A 19,555-nucleotide genomic window follows, 5' to 3' on the forward strand; every position below is an offset into this window, starting at 1 on the left:
TCGTAGATATAAAAAACTTGTAATAAATAATTATAATATATATTTATACCTTTAAAAGATATATAAAATTTTTAATACTACAAATATATATAAGAAATTAAAAATAATAAATTAAAAATAAGAAATTAAAAAAAGAAATTAAAAATATAAATTAAAAATAAGATTTCCGACGGAAAATTCCGTCGGAAATTTTCCGGCAGAAATTTTCGACGGATTTATTTTTTCGTCGAAAATTTCCGACGGAATTTTCCGTCGGAAAATTTTTGTCGGAAATTTCTGACGGATTTATATTTCTATCGGAAATTTCCGACGGAAATATAAACCCGTCGGAAATTTTCTGACAGATCCATATCCTTCGGAAATTTTCCATCGAAAATTTACATTTTTCTTGTAGTGTTATAATAAGATAATTTTGTTTTTCCATTTTTGGAACCTGTTAAAGATTGTGAGAATAAATTTGATAAAAAATTGATAAACAAATATTTTTTATTTCACCTTTAAACCCACCAATCGTTATTTATCAATTTTATTAGTATTGATTGATGGATAAGATTTGATATAAAATAATATTTTCAATTTTATTGTGAAAATTTAATAATAAGTAAGATCGATAAATTTGGTAGATAATAATTTTATTTTATAAATCTAATAAAATCAATTAATACAACTACTTAATATAAGTGTCTTATAATAAAAATTAGAGAAAGTATTTTGTATTAATGTTTGGCCTAATTTTTGAGGACTAATAAAGGATACATTTAATTTGATGTATTTTAAACCTTACTATAAAATAGGTCTTTAAATATACTCATAAGTAAAGGTAAAACTCATATAAGGTTGAATAAGACTAAAGCTGTGTTAATTTGAGACTCCCAACCTACAAATATATAGGTTTTTTGGGCATTCTAAATTAAAAGAAAATAAAAATATCAAAAATTAAAATATTAAAAATTATTTATCAAAATAAATAGTTTGTGTTAGCGTGTCATCAGATTAAAGAAAACATCTCTGAGAGTGACATTTTATGAACAGAATATTTATTTGAACAGAAAAATGTTTAGGGGGAGGCGTTTTCTATTAAAATATTTTTGAACAAAAAAATCTTCCCATTAGGTGTTTTTTGCTCAAAAATTCTTTTACCTTAAAAGTGTTTAATTTGTTATTTAATTTAATTTTTAATTTTAAACTATAGTATTTTATTATTATTAAATTTTAATTTTATAAATTAAAATACTAATTTTATTATATGTGTAGATTTAAGATAATATGTATAATTTTTTTAAGTATTTTATATATTATGATTGATTTTGAAAAACTAGTTAATCTACTAACAACCAAGTTAATCTATCATTACTGTTACCTAATATGATTCTAGGGATGGCCACCAAAATACCCGTACCCGCGGGTATTTGTACATGTGGATAAAATTCGCTACGGATAATAAATGGATAGATTAATTGGGTATCGCGGATAATGGGGACGGATAAATTTTTACCTGTTTATAAAGGGGGCGGGGACGGGTATAATGATATTCATACCTGTGGGTATCCATTTAATAATATTTCTTAAATATTCTAATTATCCTTGTACCACATAACCCTAAAACTATACTCTCTCATCTTATTTTCTTTCTATAGAATTATATTGGATGTAATTTGATTAATTTTCTAGCTTTGATTGGACCAATAAGATTCATGTATTTTAAGTTGTTTACTTTCGTTTGAAATTATGAGATTGAATTATTGTAGTTTTGTGATATGAGACTTTCACTTACTTGTATGAGATTGATGTATTTTAAGTTATTGATTATCTTGCATTTTTATTATTATTTCAACAAAATTAACGTTAAATAAAAATTCAAAATTAACAATTGAATTTTTATTTTTAATATTTCAATGACATTAAATATAAACTTAAAATTATTTGTAATATAATTTTTTTAATTTTAAAAAAAAAATTATAAATATCCATGGATATTCATAGGTATTCAAGAAATTTATAGATACTCGCTTAATAGATACCCGTGCGGATATAGGATGGATATGGGACCAATTTTCATCCAGCAAGGCGGGGGTGAGTTTACTATTACCAGCGCCACATGGAGCCCTATTGTCATCCCTAAATTATGCCTAAAAGCATTTAAAAATTATATTATAGAAGTTCTACTCTAACCACGAATAAAATAAGTTTACATGCATGCAAATGAATACATCACTTTGCAGATGCAAAATTTAGAAGATATTATCACTTTTTAGTTCTTACAGTTTCAAATGAGTTACTATTGAAGATACATCATACATCCAAGTAAAGTAAGAAAATTAATGAGATATCACAAAATTTATACAATTCAATTTAAGTGTAGACATTATAACACATTAGTTCCATTTTATCTAATCTAATAAACAACTTGTCACATTCATAATGTTTGAACAAAAAATTGTCTTTCCCCCTATGTTTTCCTTTAAAAATTATTTTAACTCTCATAATGTTTAAGTTGTAATTTAATTTAATTTTTAATTTTAAAAACTATATTTTTTTTTGTATTATTAAATTTTAATTTAATAAATTTAATATTAAACTTATTATATGTGTAATTTAAAGTAATATGGAATCAAACAATTTATAGAAAAGATAACCGATGTTTGAGATAATAATAATAATAATAATATTATTATTATTATTATTATTATAATGATAACGATGATAATGACGATAATGATAATGATTTAAGTATCTTCCAGCTAATTATCATATAAGTTTTATTAAAACATCATAGTTAAGAAATTAAAAGGTATTGAAAATTTTGATGATGATGATTTAGGTATCATCCAGCTAATTAACATATAAGTTTTGTCAAAACATTATAGTTAAGAAGTTAAAGGTATATTGAAAATTTTCGCTTTGGATTGATATGTATATTTGAATCTCTTTAATCTAAAAGAAAAAAAATAACAAAATTGAAAATTAACATGAATATTATAATTTCTTTTCTTATAGGCACTTAAATATCTATTACTAGGAATAACTCATTCTATTTTTTAATGGCTACTTGCCTATGGTCATCAACTTTCATGGACCTAAGTTAGCTAAGTTACAATTTAGCTGAAGCAAGAGGTCAACCCCAAAGATATATGAATTTGAAGAAAATTTCAATATTTAGAGTGGTTAAAAAGGCCAAAGATATGCCTTTCTCAATTCCAATTGAGATATTTTTAAATATTTTATCCTCCATTTGATCAAACTACTTTATCCTATTTTTTTAGCTATTTAATGTTAGCATTTATTGCTTCATTTACAACTTTCCTTTACATTTTGAATTGTTAACAAAACTTTCTTAATTGTATTTTCATTAAAGTAGCCTAGTATAGAAATCTTAGTTTAATGACTACTACAAGTCTCTTTGAAGTAGGCCAAGAACCATTCATGTCCCAAGAACCTTTTTATGTTTGGTGTTTTGGACATTATGTCGGTCTTAGATGCGACATAGATCTCAATGGCATAGAATGTGCACACATTTTATGATGGGCCAACACATGACATAGAAAATTCACTTTCTATGTAAGGTGGTCAATGCCCATCATAATATGGGTAGCCAATACAATGTTTCTAATTTTATTTATACTCATATTCTATGATAAATTTAAAAAGGTTGGGGTCAACTTAAAATTCGACCTAACTAACAAATTCTATGACAGGTGGATTAACACTTGTCATAAAATGTGCTTTCTATAGCGGATAAAACGACACTCGTCATATATAGTTTTCTCATATTTTTGGTTTTTTCACTGCGTCACATTCTATGTCATATGACTTACTTCCTAATAAAATATTCGTTGTAATCATTTGAGGAACAAAAAATATTCATTGGAATGATTCATTTACACCCTAATAAACACCCTCGTGGACTATTATATCAGTCATCATCAAGTCAATCATTAAGAAGGAATTATTCATTAGTAATTAGCCAGTTCCCTCAATTGACCAATCATTAATTACATGTTTCACACAACATAAAATTGGCATGCTCAATGATACTTTAGTTATCTTCAAACTGAGTTTAACCTACTTTTTTTAGGTTATCCCTAGCATATGCAACTACTGTAACACCCCAATTTTACAGATTATACAAAGGCTCAAATCCCAATAAGGGTAATTTAGTAGCCAAGAACGGGCCATTTCCAAATTGGAACGGGCTGTTTCAAACTACTAAAAAGGCTTATATGTTGGGAATGGGTCATCCCCAACTGGAACGGGGTGTTCCAAATCACTAAAAAGGCTTATAACCCTAGTTGGGAACAGGTCGTTCTAGTTTAAGAACGGACTATTCCAAACATGGTCGTTATGAGTTAAAATGCAACCCCAGAAAGGCCCGTTCTTAAATCAGAACGGCCTGTTCTGGATGTGAATTTTACACATGACGAATGAGTCCAGAACGGGCCGTTCCGGATCTGAAATGGGCATTCTAGCCATTCCTGATGTCTATAAATAGCACACTCTAGCACTCCCAAAAATACATTTTTTCACTTTTGACTTCTTTTCTTCTACACTCTCTGAAGACCAAGGGGAACCTAGAGGAGGAGACCAACCAGATCCTGCTTTAGTTTCAGCTACTACTTATCGAGGTACGGGGAAAAATGAGATATTTATGTGTAGAGTTACATGAGGGAATGGGTGGAGAAGAGTTCCTGTGAAATTTTTAATAATTTTATAATGGTTTCTATTTGGAGAATTATTGGTATTATGAGATTTTGTATGTGTTTAGGATTATGAATATATGCAAATAATTTGTAAAAATGATGATCTGGGAGAGAGAACGAAATCGTAGAAAAGTGTCTGTGAGCTAGGTTTTGGAAAAATTGGGGGTTTTAATATTTGAGTTAAGATTCTATTAAATTGGTGATTCAATCGTGTTTTATATTAATTTATAAATGTTATCGTTATATTATTAGGTAAAAATTAATGACGATCTAGATGTGGATTCATGATGAATTGCTTGAGGGGTATGTGAACCACTATTTTGTGTGGACTTATCTATTTTGTGTATGTGATGTGGAATTGAGTTATGGAATGTGGGGTGATGTCTTGGCACAAATGTATACATTATGTTTACTGTTTTAGTATTAAATTGATAACATGATGTGGCGTATGGTATGTTATGACTTAATTGTTCAATTAATTATGATGTGAGTATGTTGACATGAAATGAGATGTTGTGTGGAATGTGAATGTGATGTGATTGTGATTCCTCACACTTATATCAGGGGTGGCACGACCTTGGGCAAGAGATGCTACAGGGGTGGCGTGACCTTGGCATAGTGTTAATTGCAAGATTTGTGATGATTATAAATGAAATGTGATTGTGGTTTCTCACACTTATGTCGGGGTGGCACGACCTTGGGCAAGAGATGCTACAAGGATAGCGTGACCTTGGCATAGTGTGGGATGTGTGATTTCTTACACTTATGTCAAGGGTGGCACGACCTTGGGCAAGAGATGCTACAGGGGTGGCGTGACCTTGGAATAGTGTTAATTATAAGATTTGTGATGGATTGGTGTGATTGTGAATTGTGATATGAATATGATGCATGATTGATAGAATTAGGATATATAGAAATGCTTGTAAATATTTCAAGTAATGAGTTATAATGAGATTATGTGGTGGCTTTTCCTTGTGTGCTTTACATATAGATGTTATCTTTTCTCACTGTACAATTTGTAGATGTTTTAGGTGAGGAAGATCTGGTTATGAGTGACATTTAGAATGTCAACAGTTGAATTGTGGGTGTGCTCTAATATTGTGACATCGGGGTAGAGGATTTCTAGGACATGAATTTTTTATATGTAGTTGAAGTTGTACTTATTATTTTTAAAAATAATTTGTAAACTCTTATGTTTTATTTTCCAATTTTTATTTTTCAATTATTTTGGATATTGAAGAACATTTATGAAAATTTTCATGTGAACCTTTTTATCAATATTAAAAATTTTATTTCCTTAGTTTAATTATATTATTACAATATATGTGTTAAGATAGTAAGAGTGTCACAACTACAATTTGAGAAGAATCTTTCAAGCGTGGAATCAAACCTTTTATTCAAAAGATAACTAATGTTCGAGGTAGGATGCAACCAAACATAACTACCATGACTCTCATTCTTTAAATGGACCCCACAAACACTATGTTAGTTCTTGTAATAGATATTGTGATAGTATTTCCTTGACCAATATCAAATTTCATTATAGAAGACAAAAAAATTAATAAGAAGGAATTTGAGGGGTAAATGTTAAATTTACCTCAAATTATTAGGATTATTATGCATTTTTTTTCTATAACTATACTCTTTTAAGTTTTGAAATTGCTCTTATTTATATAAAATAGTAAATTGAAAATATAAGGTTTAATTAATCATATTTCAATAACTTCAGATACATTTTGGGATCTTACATTAAATTATTCTTAAATTCTTAAAATGTTTGTAGGTCGAAGAAAGGATGGAGCTAAAAGCCTAAGAGGAAAGTATTGAAGAAGAAAAGAGGATTAGATAAACAAATTTTAAAGTTAAAAAAAAAAAAAACTTATTGCCTTAAATTTTCTAAAACAAGTGAGAATGACTTAACTGAACTCACATTTTTGAAATCTCAATTGTTGCCTCAAGTTCACTTAAGTGCATTTACATTTTTGCAATCTTACTTGCTACCGCGAATCACTTAAGTGAAAATCAATGCCTAAAGTGAATTTAAAATTTGTCATTTTTTCTTTCTAGTTCAAATTCGCTTAAGAAAATCAAATGGCTTAAGCGAATTAACTTTGTTCAAGGAAAAAAGATTTGCACTCGCTTAGTCAAAACAAAATTGCTAAGTAAATCTTGCTTGAATTTGTTGTCTTGTTTTGAAAACTCAACTATTATAAAAAAAAGTTTTGTGTAACACACTATTTTCTTATTTAAAATATATTTATTATTATTAATAATTGTATCTTATTACAATAAATTATGTTAGTTTTAATAATTATTTTAAGCAAGTATATTGTCCGGTTTTTAAATTAAGTGATCTATTATTTTATTTTATTTATTAAAGGAAGGAATTTTTTGATATCTAAGAGAGGTTAGGTCTTTTTAATAAGAGAGGTTTTCCCTAATTAGTTTTTAACCTATTTTATGTATGCACTTACGCTTTAGAGCCTGGAGAATCTAAAAGAGAAAGGAATCACCTCAGAGCCAAAAGACACTCATCTAGTGTTTATCTAGATAAAGCAGGAGTGAGAAACTTCGGTTTGGGTTTGTATGTTAGGTAGTGAGATTGACCTCCAATCTTGTGTTTGTTATAGGCCTATGTATGAGGGGTTTTCTCCAAATGTGTTTTTGTTTTCTTTGTTTCTTTTTGTGTGTTCTAATCAATGTATATTGCATATATACACTGGTAATTATTTGAATTGGGATGGAAATTGTATGTTTTGGTGTTCTTGTGGATTTCTATAGGAAACCTTAAGTTAAGGGAATGCACTGAGGGTTGTATGAGAAGATTCCTTGAATATATAATTGCATGTGTAAATTGTGTTGTGAGAACATTTATTACATGATTTGAAATGTTTTTACCGATTGTATATGCGTCAATCTATTTGTATGTGTTTACTAATTCTGTAGAATGCCTGTTATCTTATATGAGATCAGGCACCACATTAGATACATCAGGCATCATCAAGGCTGGGAGCAAAATAATGCTCTTGGGGTCTCTCATGTCGAGCGTGGGATGGCCCTTGCCAAGTGCGAAAGCTCCAAACACTCCCTATAACGCTTCCATCAAGCAAAAGTTGACTCTCATTGGACGCTTTTATTCAATAACCCATGTTATACATCAAATTTGAACGATTCAACGGTTGGATAGTTGAAATTTGATGTAGAACATGAGTTATTGAACATAATAAGTCTAGGTAGACTTACTCCTAGAGTAAACCGATCCCTCCTCATATATATATATATATACATATATATATACATATATACATACATACATACATACATACATACATATATACATACATACATACATACTTACATACATACATACACACACACATGTGTATATGAAAGCTTTATTACTTGAGGAATGAATGATGAGTTATATGCTATGGAGACATGTGATATATGAGATTAAGAAATCATATGATATGTCAATGCGTAGTCCATTACTACTCTCACTACCATGGTGAGGGTGGTGAAAAGGTGAAGTGCATCAAGGTTGTAAATGGATTTCATCCTGAGGTGAAGATGATAATTAACTATCAAGACATTTATCATTATCCAACACATATATTATGATAATTGAGCACGTGCTACGCACTATCATAGTGGGTCTAATTAATTAGAAGAGTTCAGTTTGGAGGTTTATGTGGGAGTAAGCCATACTCTGCACCTGCAAAGTCCCAAGGAAACTATTTGGGGGAGGTGGAAGTAAGCCTATTGTTAGATCTTTTGCTATGAGTGGAGCTTTAGCCTAGGAGATTATGTTTCTACACCTTTTGTAAGATTTAAGAAATTTGGGCAATAAGGGTACAAGCACTACAATCATCTTGACAAGGAGATTACCAATTTAAACTATAGTGGTAAGGGTCACATCAATACTTAGTGTCCTTATCTGCCAAAGCCACACATAGTTGGAGCTAGTTCTCAATTTGAGCATCTAAAGGCTATAGGGAGAGTATTTTCTCTTAGTGGTGCTGAGCTGCTCATAGCTAAGAATCCTTTTATTGTACTATTTGATTATGGTGTAACCCATTTCTTTATTTCTTTTGCATGTGCCTTTTTTGAAATATGATTTGATTGTGGAAAACACCTAAGTCAATTTTTGAGATTAAGAGTTTCTTAGGATTAGTTGGTCACTATAGGAGGTTCATAGAGAATTTCTCTAGGTTAGCCTTGCCTTTAACTAAGTTGACTAAGAAAAACAACCCTTTGTGTGGGACTTTAGGTGTGAGAAGAACTTTCAGGAGTTTAAGAGGAGGTTCACTAGTGAACCTTTTCTTAGTTTTACCTGAATTTTGTGAAACCTTCGTAGGGTATTGTGATGCTTCTAAGATGGGCTTAGGAGAAGTGCTTATGTAAAAGGGGAAGGTAGTAGTTTATGCATTTAGGCAATTGAAAATCACAAACATAACTACCCTATCTATGACCTAGAATTAGTAGTTGTAGCTTTTGTGCTTAAGTTGTGAAGGAAATACTTGTTTGGATCACGATTTAATGTGTATTGCGGCCATAAAAGCCTTAAGTGCCTTTTTGACCAAAATGAGCTTTATATGAGACAAAGGAGATGGTTAGAATTTCTTAGGACTATAATTTTGAGCATATATAGCTATCATCTTGGTAAGGCTAATGTAGTGGCTAACGCCTTGAGTAGAAAATCCCTTCAAGTATCCTCTTTAATGGTTAAAAAGCTTAACTTATTGGAAGAGTTTAGAGACCTTGGTTTAGTTTGTGAGTTGACTCCTAAGAGTATTAGATTGGGAACCTTGATAGTGACTAATAGCCTAATAGATGAAATTAAAGGGCCAAAAGGTAAAAAAAATTTCTTTGTTAAGTCAGGTAGAGAAGTTGAACCAGGAAAAGAAGAGTGAGTTTAGAGTGGCATAGATGGAATGTAAAGGCTTAAGGCTAGGTTTTGTGTATCTTGCATACCTAAGCTTAAGAAGATGATCCTTGAGGAAGGTCATATAAGTAGCCTTAGTATCCATCCAAGAGCCACTAAAATGTACCAAGACCTTAAGAAAATATTTTGGTGGCCTGTGGTGAAGAGAGAGAGGTAGAAGAGTTTGTACATGTCTGCTTAGTTTTCCAAAAGTCTAAGGTAGAACACCAGGAGTCTTAAAGAAAGTTGCAACCTTTAGATATACTAGTGTGGAAGTGGGATAATATTTCCATAAACTTTGTGGTTGGGTTAATTAGAACTGCAAAGAATCTAGATTCCATCTAGGTTATAATGGATAGACTGGCTAAGTATACTCACTTTATCCTTATCAACATTAGATATCCCTTAGAGAAGTTGACTAAGTTGTACATAGTTGTGATTGTGAGCTTACATGGGGTTCTAGCTAGCATAGTTTTTGATGGAGACCCTAGGTTTACCTCTAGATTTTGGGAGAGCTTGCATAAGGCTTTAGGAGCAGGAAAATCGTTTTTGTGGAGTCAAAAAGTAAAGTAATAATATTAACACTTTTCTCATAACAATTATAAAAAAATGATTTTAATTTTCATTAAAAATAAACATAATTGTTATTGTCATGGTTAAATTTGATGTGAGATAATTATTTTTTAAAAACTATAAATAGTTTGTTTGATTAATTAGAGATAACTGCCTTTATGATGGATGTTGTAGGGTACTAATACTTCTCTTAAATGTAACTGATTTCCAAACCCAAAATATATTTTCACAAACTACTTTTTATTTTATGAATTTTTCCAATGTTTTTCCTAAAATAAACATTAGTAGCGATTTCCTATTTTTTTAATCTATTTTTCATTGTTTTACTACGAACCAGTTACTAGAGGTTCCAACGCATTTTACATAGTTGAGAGTAATTATTGTAATAATCCGAACACACACGAAATGAGAGGGATCCAAAGATTTGCGCAAGTGTGAGATTGTACAATTGAGGGTGACTTAAAGGAATTAATTTGTATTACATATACTAATAAGATATATCTAATTTTCGGCAACTCATCACTTAAGAATTCTATAGTGAAGCATGTTGGGTTAAAGCAATTTAGAGGTGGGTGACCTTTTAGAAAGTTTCCCAAAAAGAGTTTTCAATGAAAAAAAAGTATGTTAAAAAGTCTTGTGTCGGTTTCTGGGATAGACGTTGATCCTAGAGGTAGTCGAGCATCTCATAAAGAATTACCTATAAAGGGTTCTGTGTGGTGAAGGGTTCTGACTAATGAGGAGTTGTGTGAAGTGTCACCATCTAAAGTAGTATGGAGTGGAGTTGCTGAGACGTCAAATCTAATGGGAGTGTTACAAATGGTATCAAAGCAGGTCCTCTCTCCCAAGACAGTGTGATTTGGGGACAAACCAAGTGAAAGTTGGTGGGCTTGTAACATCCCAAACACGTCGAAATGAATTGGATCTAAAAATTTGTACATGTGTGAAATTGTATAGTTGAGGATGGCTTAAGGGAATTAATTTATACTACCTATACCAACAAAATGTATCTACTTTTATATTACTCATCACTTAAGAACTTCATAGTTAAGCATGTTTGACTTGGTGCAATTTAGGGATGGGTGACCCCTCTAGGAAGTTTCCCAAAAAGTGTGCAAGTGAGGATAAAGTACGTTGAAAAGTCTTGTATTAGTTTATGGGGACAATCATTGATCCTAGAGGTGATCGAGCATCTCAAAAAGGGCTACCTATAGAGGGTTTGATTGGTGAAGTGTTCTGACCAACAAGGAGTTGTGTTAAGTGTCACTGTTTAAAGTGACATGGAATGGAGCTACTAAAGCATCAAATCTAAAGAGTGTTACAAATAGTATCAGAACAAGTCCTTTCACCCAATACAATGTGATTTGAGGATGAACCAAGCGGAAGCTTGTGGGCTTATAATAACCCAAACACATCAAAATGATAGGGATGCAAAGATTTGTACAAGTGTGAGATTATATAATTGAATATGACTTGAGGGAGTTAATTTCTACTACCTATATAAAAAAGATGCATCTATTTTTCATTAGCATATCACTTAAGAACTCCATGATGAAATATGTTTGGCTTGAAACAATTTAGGGATGAATGATCTTTTAGGAAGTTTTTAAAAAAGTGTGCGACTGAGGACAAAGCACATTTAAAAAATATTGTTTGTTTTTTAGAACAGTCGTTGATCCTAGAGATGATCAGGCATTTCAAAAAGGACTATCTACGAAAAATTCTGATTGGTTAAAGATTCTGACTAACAAAGAGTTATGTGAAATGTCATTATATGTAAATTAATGTGGAATAAAGTCATTGAGACGTCAAATCTAATGAATGTTATAATTATAGACTAAAAAAGTCTTTTTAACAAAAGTATATCTTTAATTATAAAAAAGGTACATAGTGACGATAAAACTTCATTATTTAGAAAAAAAAATATTATACTAAACCTCATCTAAGTAAGATTAGTTGGAGTTTTGACCCGACCTATAGTTTGGCCCCTTAAGTCTTACTTTGACAATCATTTAGGCCCTTATATAAGTCTTACTTTGACAATCATTTAGCCACCAAAAGATTGGGCTAATAAGGCAGTGAACTGATGAAAACTATTTTCCAAATTACGTCTTATACATATTTTTTCCAAGAGGAAGTGATTTGAGGAGATCATCAAGATTAAATAATGTGAAATTTAGTTTTGGATATTGCCCTTAGTATATTTCTTCAAAAACGTGTCATATGTCAAATGACTCAAACTTATTGGGAATTTGGGAGAAAAAAAAAAATCACGGATAGAGGGCATGCCAGATTAGATCTAGTTTAATTAGTTAGTTCTCGAAATCCAGGAAGTTTCCTCTCAGACAACAAAATTGATATTTCCCATTTTAAGACCACTGAAACAAGAAACCAAGAGAAAATGTTAAACCATTAAAAAGGAATAGAATAATCGAGCCAACCCCACGTGAGGATTAAAATTCAAATGAAGTCACAGGATTTCGGATTCTGGTCCAAGTATCCAACCATTTCAATTAAACCAACAACAATCAATTGCCAGAAGAAGCTTCTTTGGCTTCAAAGTTGGACTCAAAAAGTTGGCCAAGAGTTTAATATTAAACTTACGAGGTTTGGGTTTGACAACATTTTGAGACATCCCACCAACTTAATAACGCTCTTTCCTTCCACTTTCCCTTTTCGTTTTCTATGATGACATACTAATATTTTTCTCCTTTTCTTTTTCTGTTTTTAATTCCCTTTTCAGCAAGTAAAATTTTGGTACTTGGGTCCCTATCTCACCAACGTGCTCTTAGTCTTTGTTTTGCAAATAATTAGTTATAGTTATGATCACGAGACAAACCTAGCCTCCTACCATGGCAAGCTAGCTATGCCACTTGTTTTGAACACAACCAGATATATAGAGAAGATTAATGATACCTATGCTTGTCATACTCGTCATGAAAAGAAGCATATAACATGTCAAAATATACAAGTGTCAAATCAATGGGGTCATATATCTTGCTTCATCGATCAAACATTAATTGGAATTTTTGTGATAACCTTTTTTCATCATTATCGTTATACAATTATCACATAAAAACACTTTTCTTTTCTTTTTCTTGTTCTTACTGCACCATAAATTGCTGCATAAAATTGTTGCCATGCCAAAAGTCTGAATTTTCGCACGCCTGAAGACAAATGTGACGCTAAAAAGCATAAGAAAAACCCTTGCATGGCTACACGTGGCTATAAGTCGTGAAAATTTCGACCATCCATATTGACTAAAAATGTAATATGAACTAAATGAACAGTCTCGTTAACTAATTTAATTTAGAAAAGTACTCTCTTTACCTGATGAATGTTTAATTAATTTTTTCCTTTTAATTTTAAAAGTTATTGTTAATTATAAAGTTTATTATATCTTTTTTACATACCAACAAAAAGTCTGACACAGCTAAGTTTAACCGTCTTTTAATTCTTATCCATGTTTATAAATGAAGAAAGACAACTAAAATATTGAAAAGTTTATAAGTTTGAAAGATATTAGTTTGGAAGAGATTAGTCTTTAAAAGTAACGAATTAAGTATTGAAATTCTCAATCAGTGAAGTTAATAAATTTTGTCATAATAATATATTTACAGAAAAAGAAAAAAGAGTTTTAAAAAGAGAAAAATGATTTTTTTCTTTTCAAACTGAATTAATTATAATATATATATAATTATGTTAATCTATCATTTAAAAAGATTTATATTATTTAAAGAATACTTATTAGAAGTAAAAACATTATCTGATCTTTCTTGTTAAAAACTTCCCAAACATATCATAAAAGTCTAAAAAACAATAGTAAACGTTTTAGATAAGTGGCTGATGTCAATGGTCTTTAAAAATTTGAGTAGCTCATTTGTGTTAAAATATATTATACAACTTTTTCGGTATAGGAAATATATTGCATACATTAATCTCTTACGACCATTTTAAAACAAACAGCTATCTGTAAACAAGAAATGGTAGAACCACACTCATTTGAACACACTTTTCTTTTAGCGAGTCAAAATTGAAATATATAAGTTGGTGAGTTTCTAATTTTATTAAATGACTTTTTCTAATAATGTGTTTCTAAAGCCCTTGTTTATGTATTTATCCGAAAGAGACAGAAAATTGATGTACTGTAACTAATATTCAGACACAAGTAGTGCTATATCCTTTATTTGTTCATCTTTACATAAACGACACAAGACGGCGGAAAAAAAAATAGTCCATTACATAATTTGCAGTTAGAGAGTAAATTACATCTTTTAAACATTACATTAATCTATAAATTGTTTATCAACGTCCAAATTGACATAAATAGTAGCAATATGTATTTTATTAATCAAATTGTTGAAGATTCTTATTCAACTATTGAGTATAAAATTATATTAAAAGTGGTATTTATTTTGTATATGTTTACGGTCTCCGATTCCAATCTAATGGAGATCAATCATTGTATTTGATAATCACAAAATACAAGGACAAATCAACATATGACATGGGATTTACAGGGATACCTCGTTGCAAATATACTTCTGGGTTCCGTTTAATAACCATAATTACCTTAAAGTTATACTAGGTTTTTAGACATTTACTTTGGTTAAACATAGTGAAGTCCTTATACTTTCGTGTCGATAAATTTAGTCCTCAAACTTGAGGGAAATTAAAAAAAGAAAAAAGAAAAAAAGAACGTAGTATCTTCTAACTTTCAAACACGTGATGGATCTTTAGACAAAACAGACTAAATATACATTTTTCAAAATTTAAGAATTATATTCGTTGATACGATAGTAGAAGAACCTTAATAATATTTTGACTAAAACTATAAGACTAATAACTAATTGGTTTTTTCCTAAAATTAAAATTAAGACAGCATTGCTGCAAAGCATATATCAAAGATTAAACAATGGTTCTACATAACACAATTTGGTATCACAATTCACCAAGTGCATCTAGTATCATTGGAGGACATCATCAACAAGTGTTCCAAATACTCTGCCCCCAAGTCCTCCAACACAACCACATTCTCTAGCCTAACACCATCACTCTCTTCTTCCTCCTTCTTCTTTTTGGCAGCCATTTTGCGTCCAAGGGAGTGTCTCCTCTTCAAAGCCACAATGGGGGAGCACCCATCTTGGCTACAATTCATGTCCCTTAGAGACTCCTTCACCTTCTCAACGGGGAAATTGAGCACGGCGTTAGAGCCTCTAACCGAGAATGCGGCCTGGTCGTACGCCAGCGCCGCGGCTTCGGCGCTGTCGAACGTACCAAGCCACACTCTCATGCCGTGCCGGGTGGAGTCTCTTATCTCGGCCGCAAATTTCCCCCACGGCCGCTTCCGCACGCCGCGGAAGCTCTTATTGTTATTGTTGTTGTTATTGTGTTTGTTGTTGTTGGAGTTCACCTCCTCTTCTTTGATTACTTTGCGTGGGCGAGTTCCTTCTTGGTGTGATGTGATCATGCCGTAGAGAAGCATCTCCTCGGGATCGTTTTCGTTGAAGGGGAGGTGGTGATGAGGGGACCCCAATGAGGATTCTGAGGAGAGTGAAGAATTTGAAGATTGAAGAATGGAAGAACAATCCATTGAAAGTGTTGGGTGTGTGGAGGGATACAAGAGTAACAGAGTTACTCTGTTTTTTATATCAAGTTTGGAAACCCCGCTCATCCCTTATATAAGCAAGGATAATGACGGTCAAAACCTGTAACTTGGACACTATTGCATAATAAAAATGTTAGAAACATTCTAGTAAGAATTTCGTTAATATTCTTTCTAACTTAAAAATTATAAATTTTGATAAACCTTATTACTAAATTATGAGATACTTACTGAATCAAATCCGAAGCTTGCAAAATTTACAATTTAATAAATTTTAACAAACTAAAGAGTATCACAAAGATATTTACTAATATTCTTTAAGTATTAATTAGTATGAAATTATTCTAATAATGATGAGTATGTGTTTTTGTGTTTAAGTCTCAAAAATCTTTTACTAAAAACATTATTGTACGAGTTAGATATGATTATTATAAGTGACAAAGTTCTTCTTTTAAATATTTAATATGATTCCATATTTTAGACTTAAACTTAAAATTAGTAATTAAACTAAAACAATCTTACATTAATTGATTCACGTACTCAATAATAAGCTCATAATTATGCTAGTTTGAGTATATTATCTACCTTAAAACATAATTGTGGTCTATAAAAAAAATAAATAAACACCTATATCTTGTGAATAAATTATTAAGTGATTGAGATTTTTTTAGTTCAAGTAGTTTTTATAAGTGATATGAATTCTTCATGTAACTAAAATATTTAAATATATATTGCATAAATATTAGTCAAGACTATAAATACGTAATGAAACGAGATTACATAATAAATTTTTTTTTTTACTTTCTATTTAAATAGATGAAGAGATTATATATTTATATAATAGATTCATGACAATGATTTTTGAGAAGAAATGTTGAAAACAAGAAATGTGCACTTACTCTATAATATTAGTATCATTACTCTATAACCAATTGGATGAAGCTAATGCAATGTAGAAGTGGCTGTTAAAGGCATAGAGCCAATGGGATAACAGTTAACGGAGGGTGTTGCGGAAAGAAATTGGTCAATTGGGGCATCCTCATGATTCGTTGTACTCATCAGGAATGATACCGCTGGCCAGATCCTCATTCCCTCTACACCACCTTTTAGAAAAAAGAAAAAAAAAATAATGCTCATTAAATTATTCGCTACAACTTAATAAATAATTTTGAATATGTCTTAATATATGATTGTGTTAAATATTTAGGGTTAGGGTTTTTCTACCTGTATTTACTACTCACTCAAACAAATTACTTCCATTAAAAAAAATGTATATATGACTACATGTTGTCTATAAAATAACTAAAAGAAACTAAAATATACCATAAGATTCTCAAGAGAAATTAATTAAACAGTTTTTGTTCATTGCTTTGCGTGATAAAAATGAAGCAATAAGGAGTATTTTGACAAGAGAAATGTTAATTTGTTGAACTTTATTTTTGTATAACATTTTGTAAAACGGAGAGAAATTGATATATAAAAGGAGAGAAAAGTGTACGTGTAATAAAATATTTAAATTAATGTGATAATAGATGGTAAAAGAAACAGTAATATTAAAAAGTCATAAAACATTATATGAATGGTGTAATTATTTATTAATTGATAAAATGAAGTAAATTAAAGAATCGAAGAAGAAACAGTATGTACAAAGATTATGAAATGGTAAGCATATTCCCCAAATTAGGAGGAAATTAATAAAATTAAAGTTTTTAAAATATAATAAAATACACTAGATAGGTTTTGCTTTGTTTCATGATATGTTAAATAATTTGAATAACGATAACTAATGTTATTTTATTTAGTTTTATCTTACTTCAAGTGGAATTAATCTCAAACTTAATGAACTGTTAGATACTTGTAGTGGAATAAAAAAAATATATTTAACTTTATTAATTCAATTAAGGATAACTAACATGTAAAAGTTATTGAAGAAGTTTTAACGAAGACAATCCACCTCATTTAGAAAATCTCAACAACTTGTATATTTTTAGGATTACATGTTTTGTTATGTTCTTGTATGTGTCTCAGTTTCGTGATCAAGATGGTATTCAAATATGTCTATATCCCCTTAAAATTCATTGTGATCAGTGTTTAAAGAAATAAATCGATAAACTTTTCAGTGTTAATTGACCTAATTAAAACTCGGAAGTTAATAATATTGTTTTGGTTAGGAACAAATGAAATGAGTATTGACTAATTAATGATTTCGATTTTTTTTAAATCATTTTTTTGGGGTCAATGATTTCGATTTGTTAAAATTAGATTTCAAGACTTAATCCTTTGAATAATATCATATTAATATTGTTTAAATAGATTACAAGATTACTTTAATATATCAAATCATTCATTATTAGTTTCTTATAAACTTTGAACAAGATAATCGATTGAAAAACATCAAGGTTGTGTAATTAGAAAAAGTCACGAGAATTGAAAAGGAAAAATATATAAAATTTTCTTTAAAATTTGAGTTTCATAAATTCATTTTAGAAAAATCTTAGAAAGATAGTCTAGAGAGAGAAGCTTTGCAACCATAAGTGACTCTATTTCCTTCTAATTCCACAATGACCTTTGATCCTTCCTTTGCAATTGAGTGAAGTATAGTTGTGTGATTCAAGCTTCTGGCTAAGAATCGAATTTAGTGTAGAGCAGAGCTTATTTCTTTCTTCTCCTTCTTCCTAGGTTCTCTTTGATTCAAAGGTAAAGGACATGTTAGGACTTGATCTTTATTGATTTCGTGTTATCCATGTTAACTTCCACTCATGTTATTGATTGAATTACATATTCAGGTGGTTGTGTTGTTGTTGAATTGTGAATTGGGTTTTTGGTTCTTGAGGTTTTGGTGCCTTTGGAAAGATTTATAGAATTGAGCTATTTAATGGTTGCATGTTGATAATTTGATTAGTTCAATTTGTTTATAATGCTTATGAATGATTTGTAGTATTTCATTATTTGATTCTTTTGAGTTTTAGGTAGTTTGGGCCAATTCGTGATTTTTCCAAATGTAGATTTCACCATCATGTCAAGTGTGGCGTGGGTTAAAGACTTTTTGCCTCAGTAAAATTGTGCACAAGATTGGTGGGCATTTGGGGTGAGTTTGAGAAGAGATCTCTAACTTGGTCACATTAAATGTGAGTTGATGGCACTAATCAAGGAATTAGAGCTTTTTGACTTGGTGACATCAAACCTAGGTTGAGTAACAACCAGTGTTATCAAGATAGAGGTTATTTGCCTAAACAGTACCACAATTCAATGATATCGAGCATGAGTCAAGTAGAGGCTCTCTACCTGAAATGAGGTTGAGCATGAGTTTAGCAACGCATGTGTGATTGTCATAAGGGTTCTCTACCTCATTCATCTCGAGTGTAGGTTGAGTGGCATTGGGCATGGGTGAGCTCAAGAGCTCTCTGCCTCAATGACACTAGGCGTAGGGAGAATGGTGTCAGGCATGGGTTGTCTTATGAAATTATGTTGTTTGGTTGATAACATTGTAACGTAGTTGGTAGATGTATATCTCATATGTTGTATGTCAATATATGTTGGTAGTTCTTTATATATTGATTTAGGATAATGTACATTGATGATTACATTGTTGCAATGTTGAGGCGATAGTGTTGAAAATGGTTAAGGTATTAAGGTGTGTTATGTCAATTGGCTTAGAACTAGAGAAAATAGTGTTTTCAAAAGTCAAATATCTCATTGTGGAGATATTTTTGTGGCACTCTACGAGCCAACTATTGAAAACCCTTATTGAGTAGTTGA

The 19,555-nt window shown here is 30.6% G+C and overlaps 1 protein-coding gene across 1 annotated transcript; it reads right to left on the reverse strand.

Annotated features, from left to right (window-relative positions):
• Positions 1 to 14,922: 14,922 nt before the first annotated feature.
• Positions 14,923 to 15,849, reverse strand: LOC109788710 (ethylene-response factor C3). Its single transcript, XM_020347505.3, has one exon. The coding sequence runs from the start codon at positions 15,782 to 15,784 to the stop codon at positions 15,140 to 15,142; it is 645 nt and encodes a 214-aa protein (XP_020203094.1). The 5' UTR covers positions 15,785 to 15,849; the 3' UTR covers positions 14,923 to 15,139.
• Positions 15,850 to 19,555: the final 3,706 nt, after the last annotated feature.

The sequence above is a fragment of the Cajanus cajan genome, chromosome 7 (genome assembly GCF_000230855.2).
Source record: "Cajanus cajan strain Asha chromosome 7, NIPB_CcT2T_4, whole genome shotgun sequence".
NCBI classification, from domain to species: domain Eukaryota; kingdom Viridiplantae; phylum Streptophyta; class Magnoliopsida; order Fabales; family Fabaceae; genus Cajanus; species Cajanus cajan.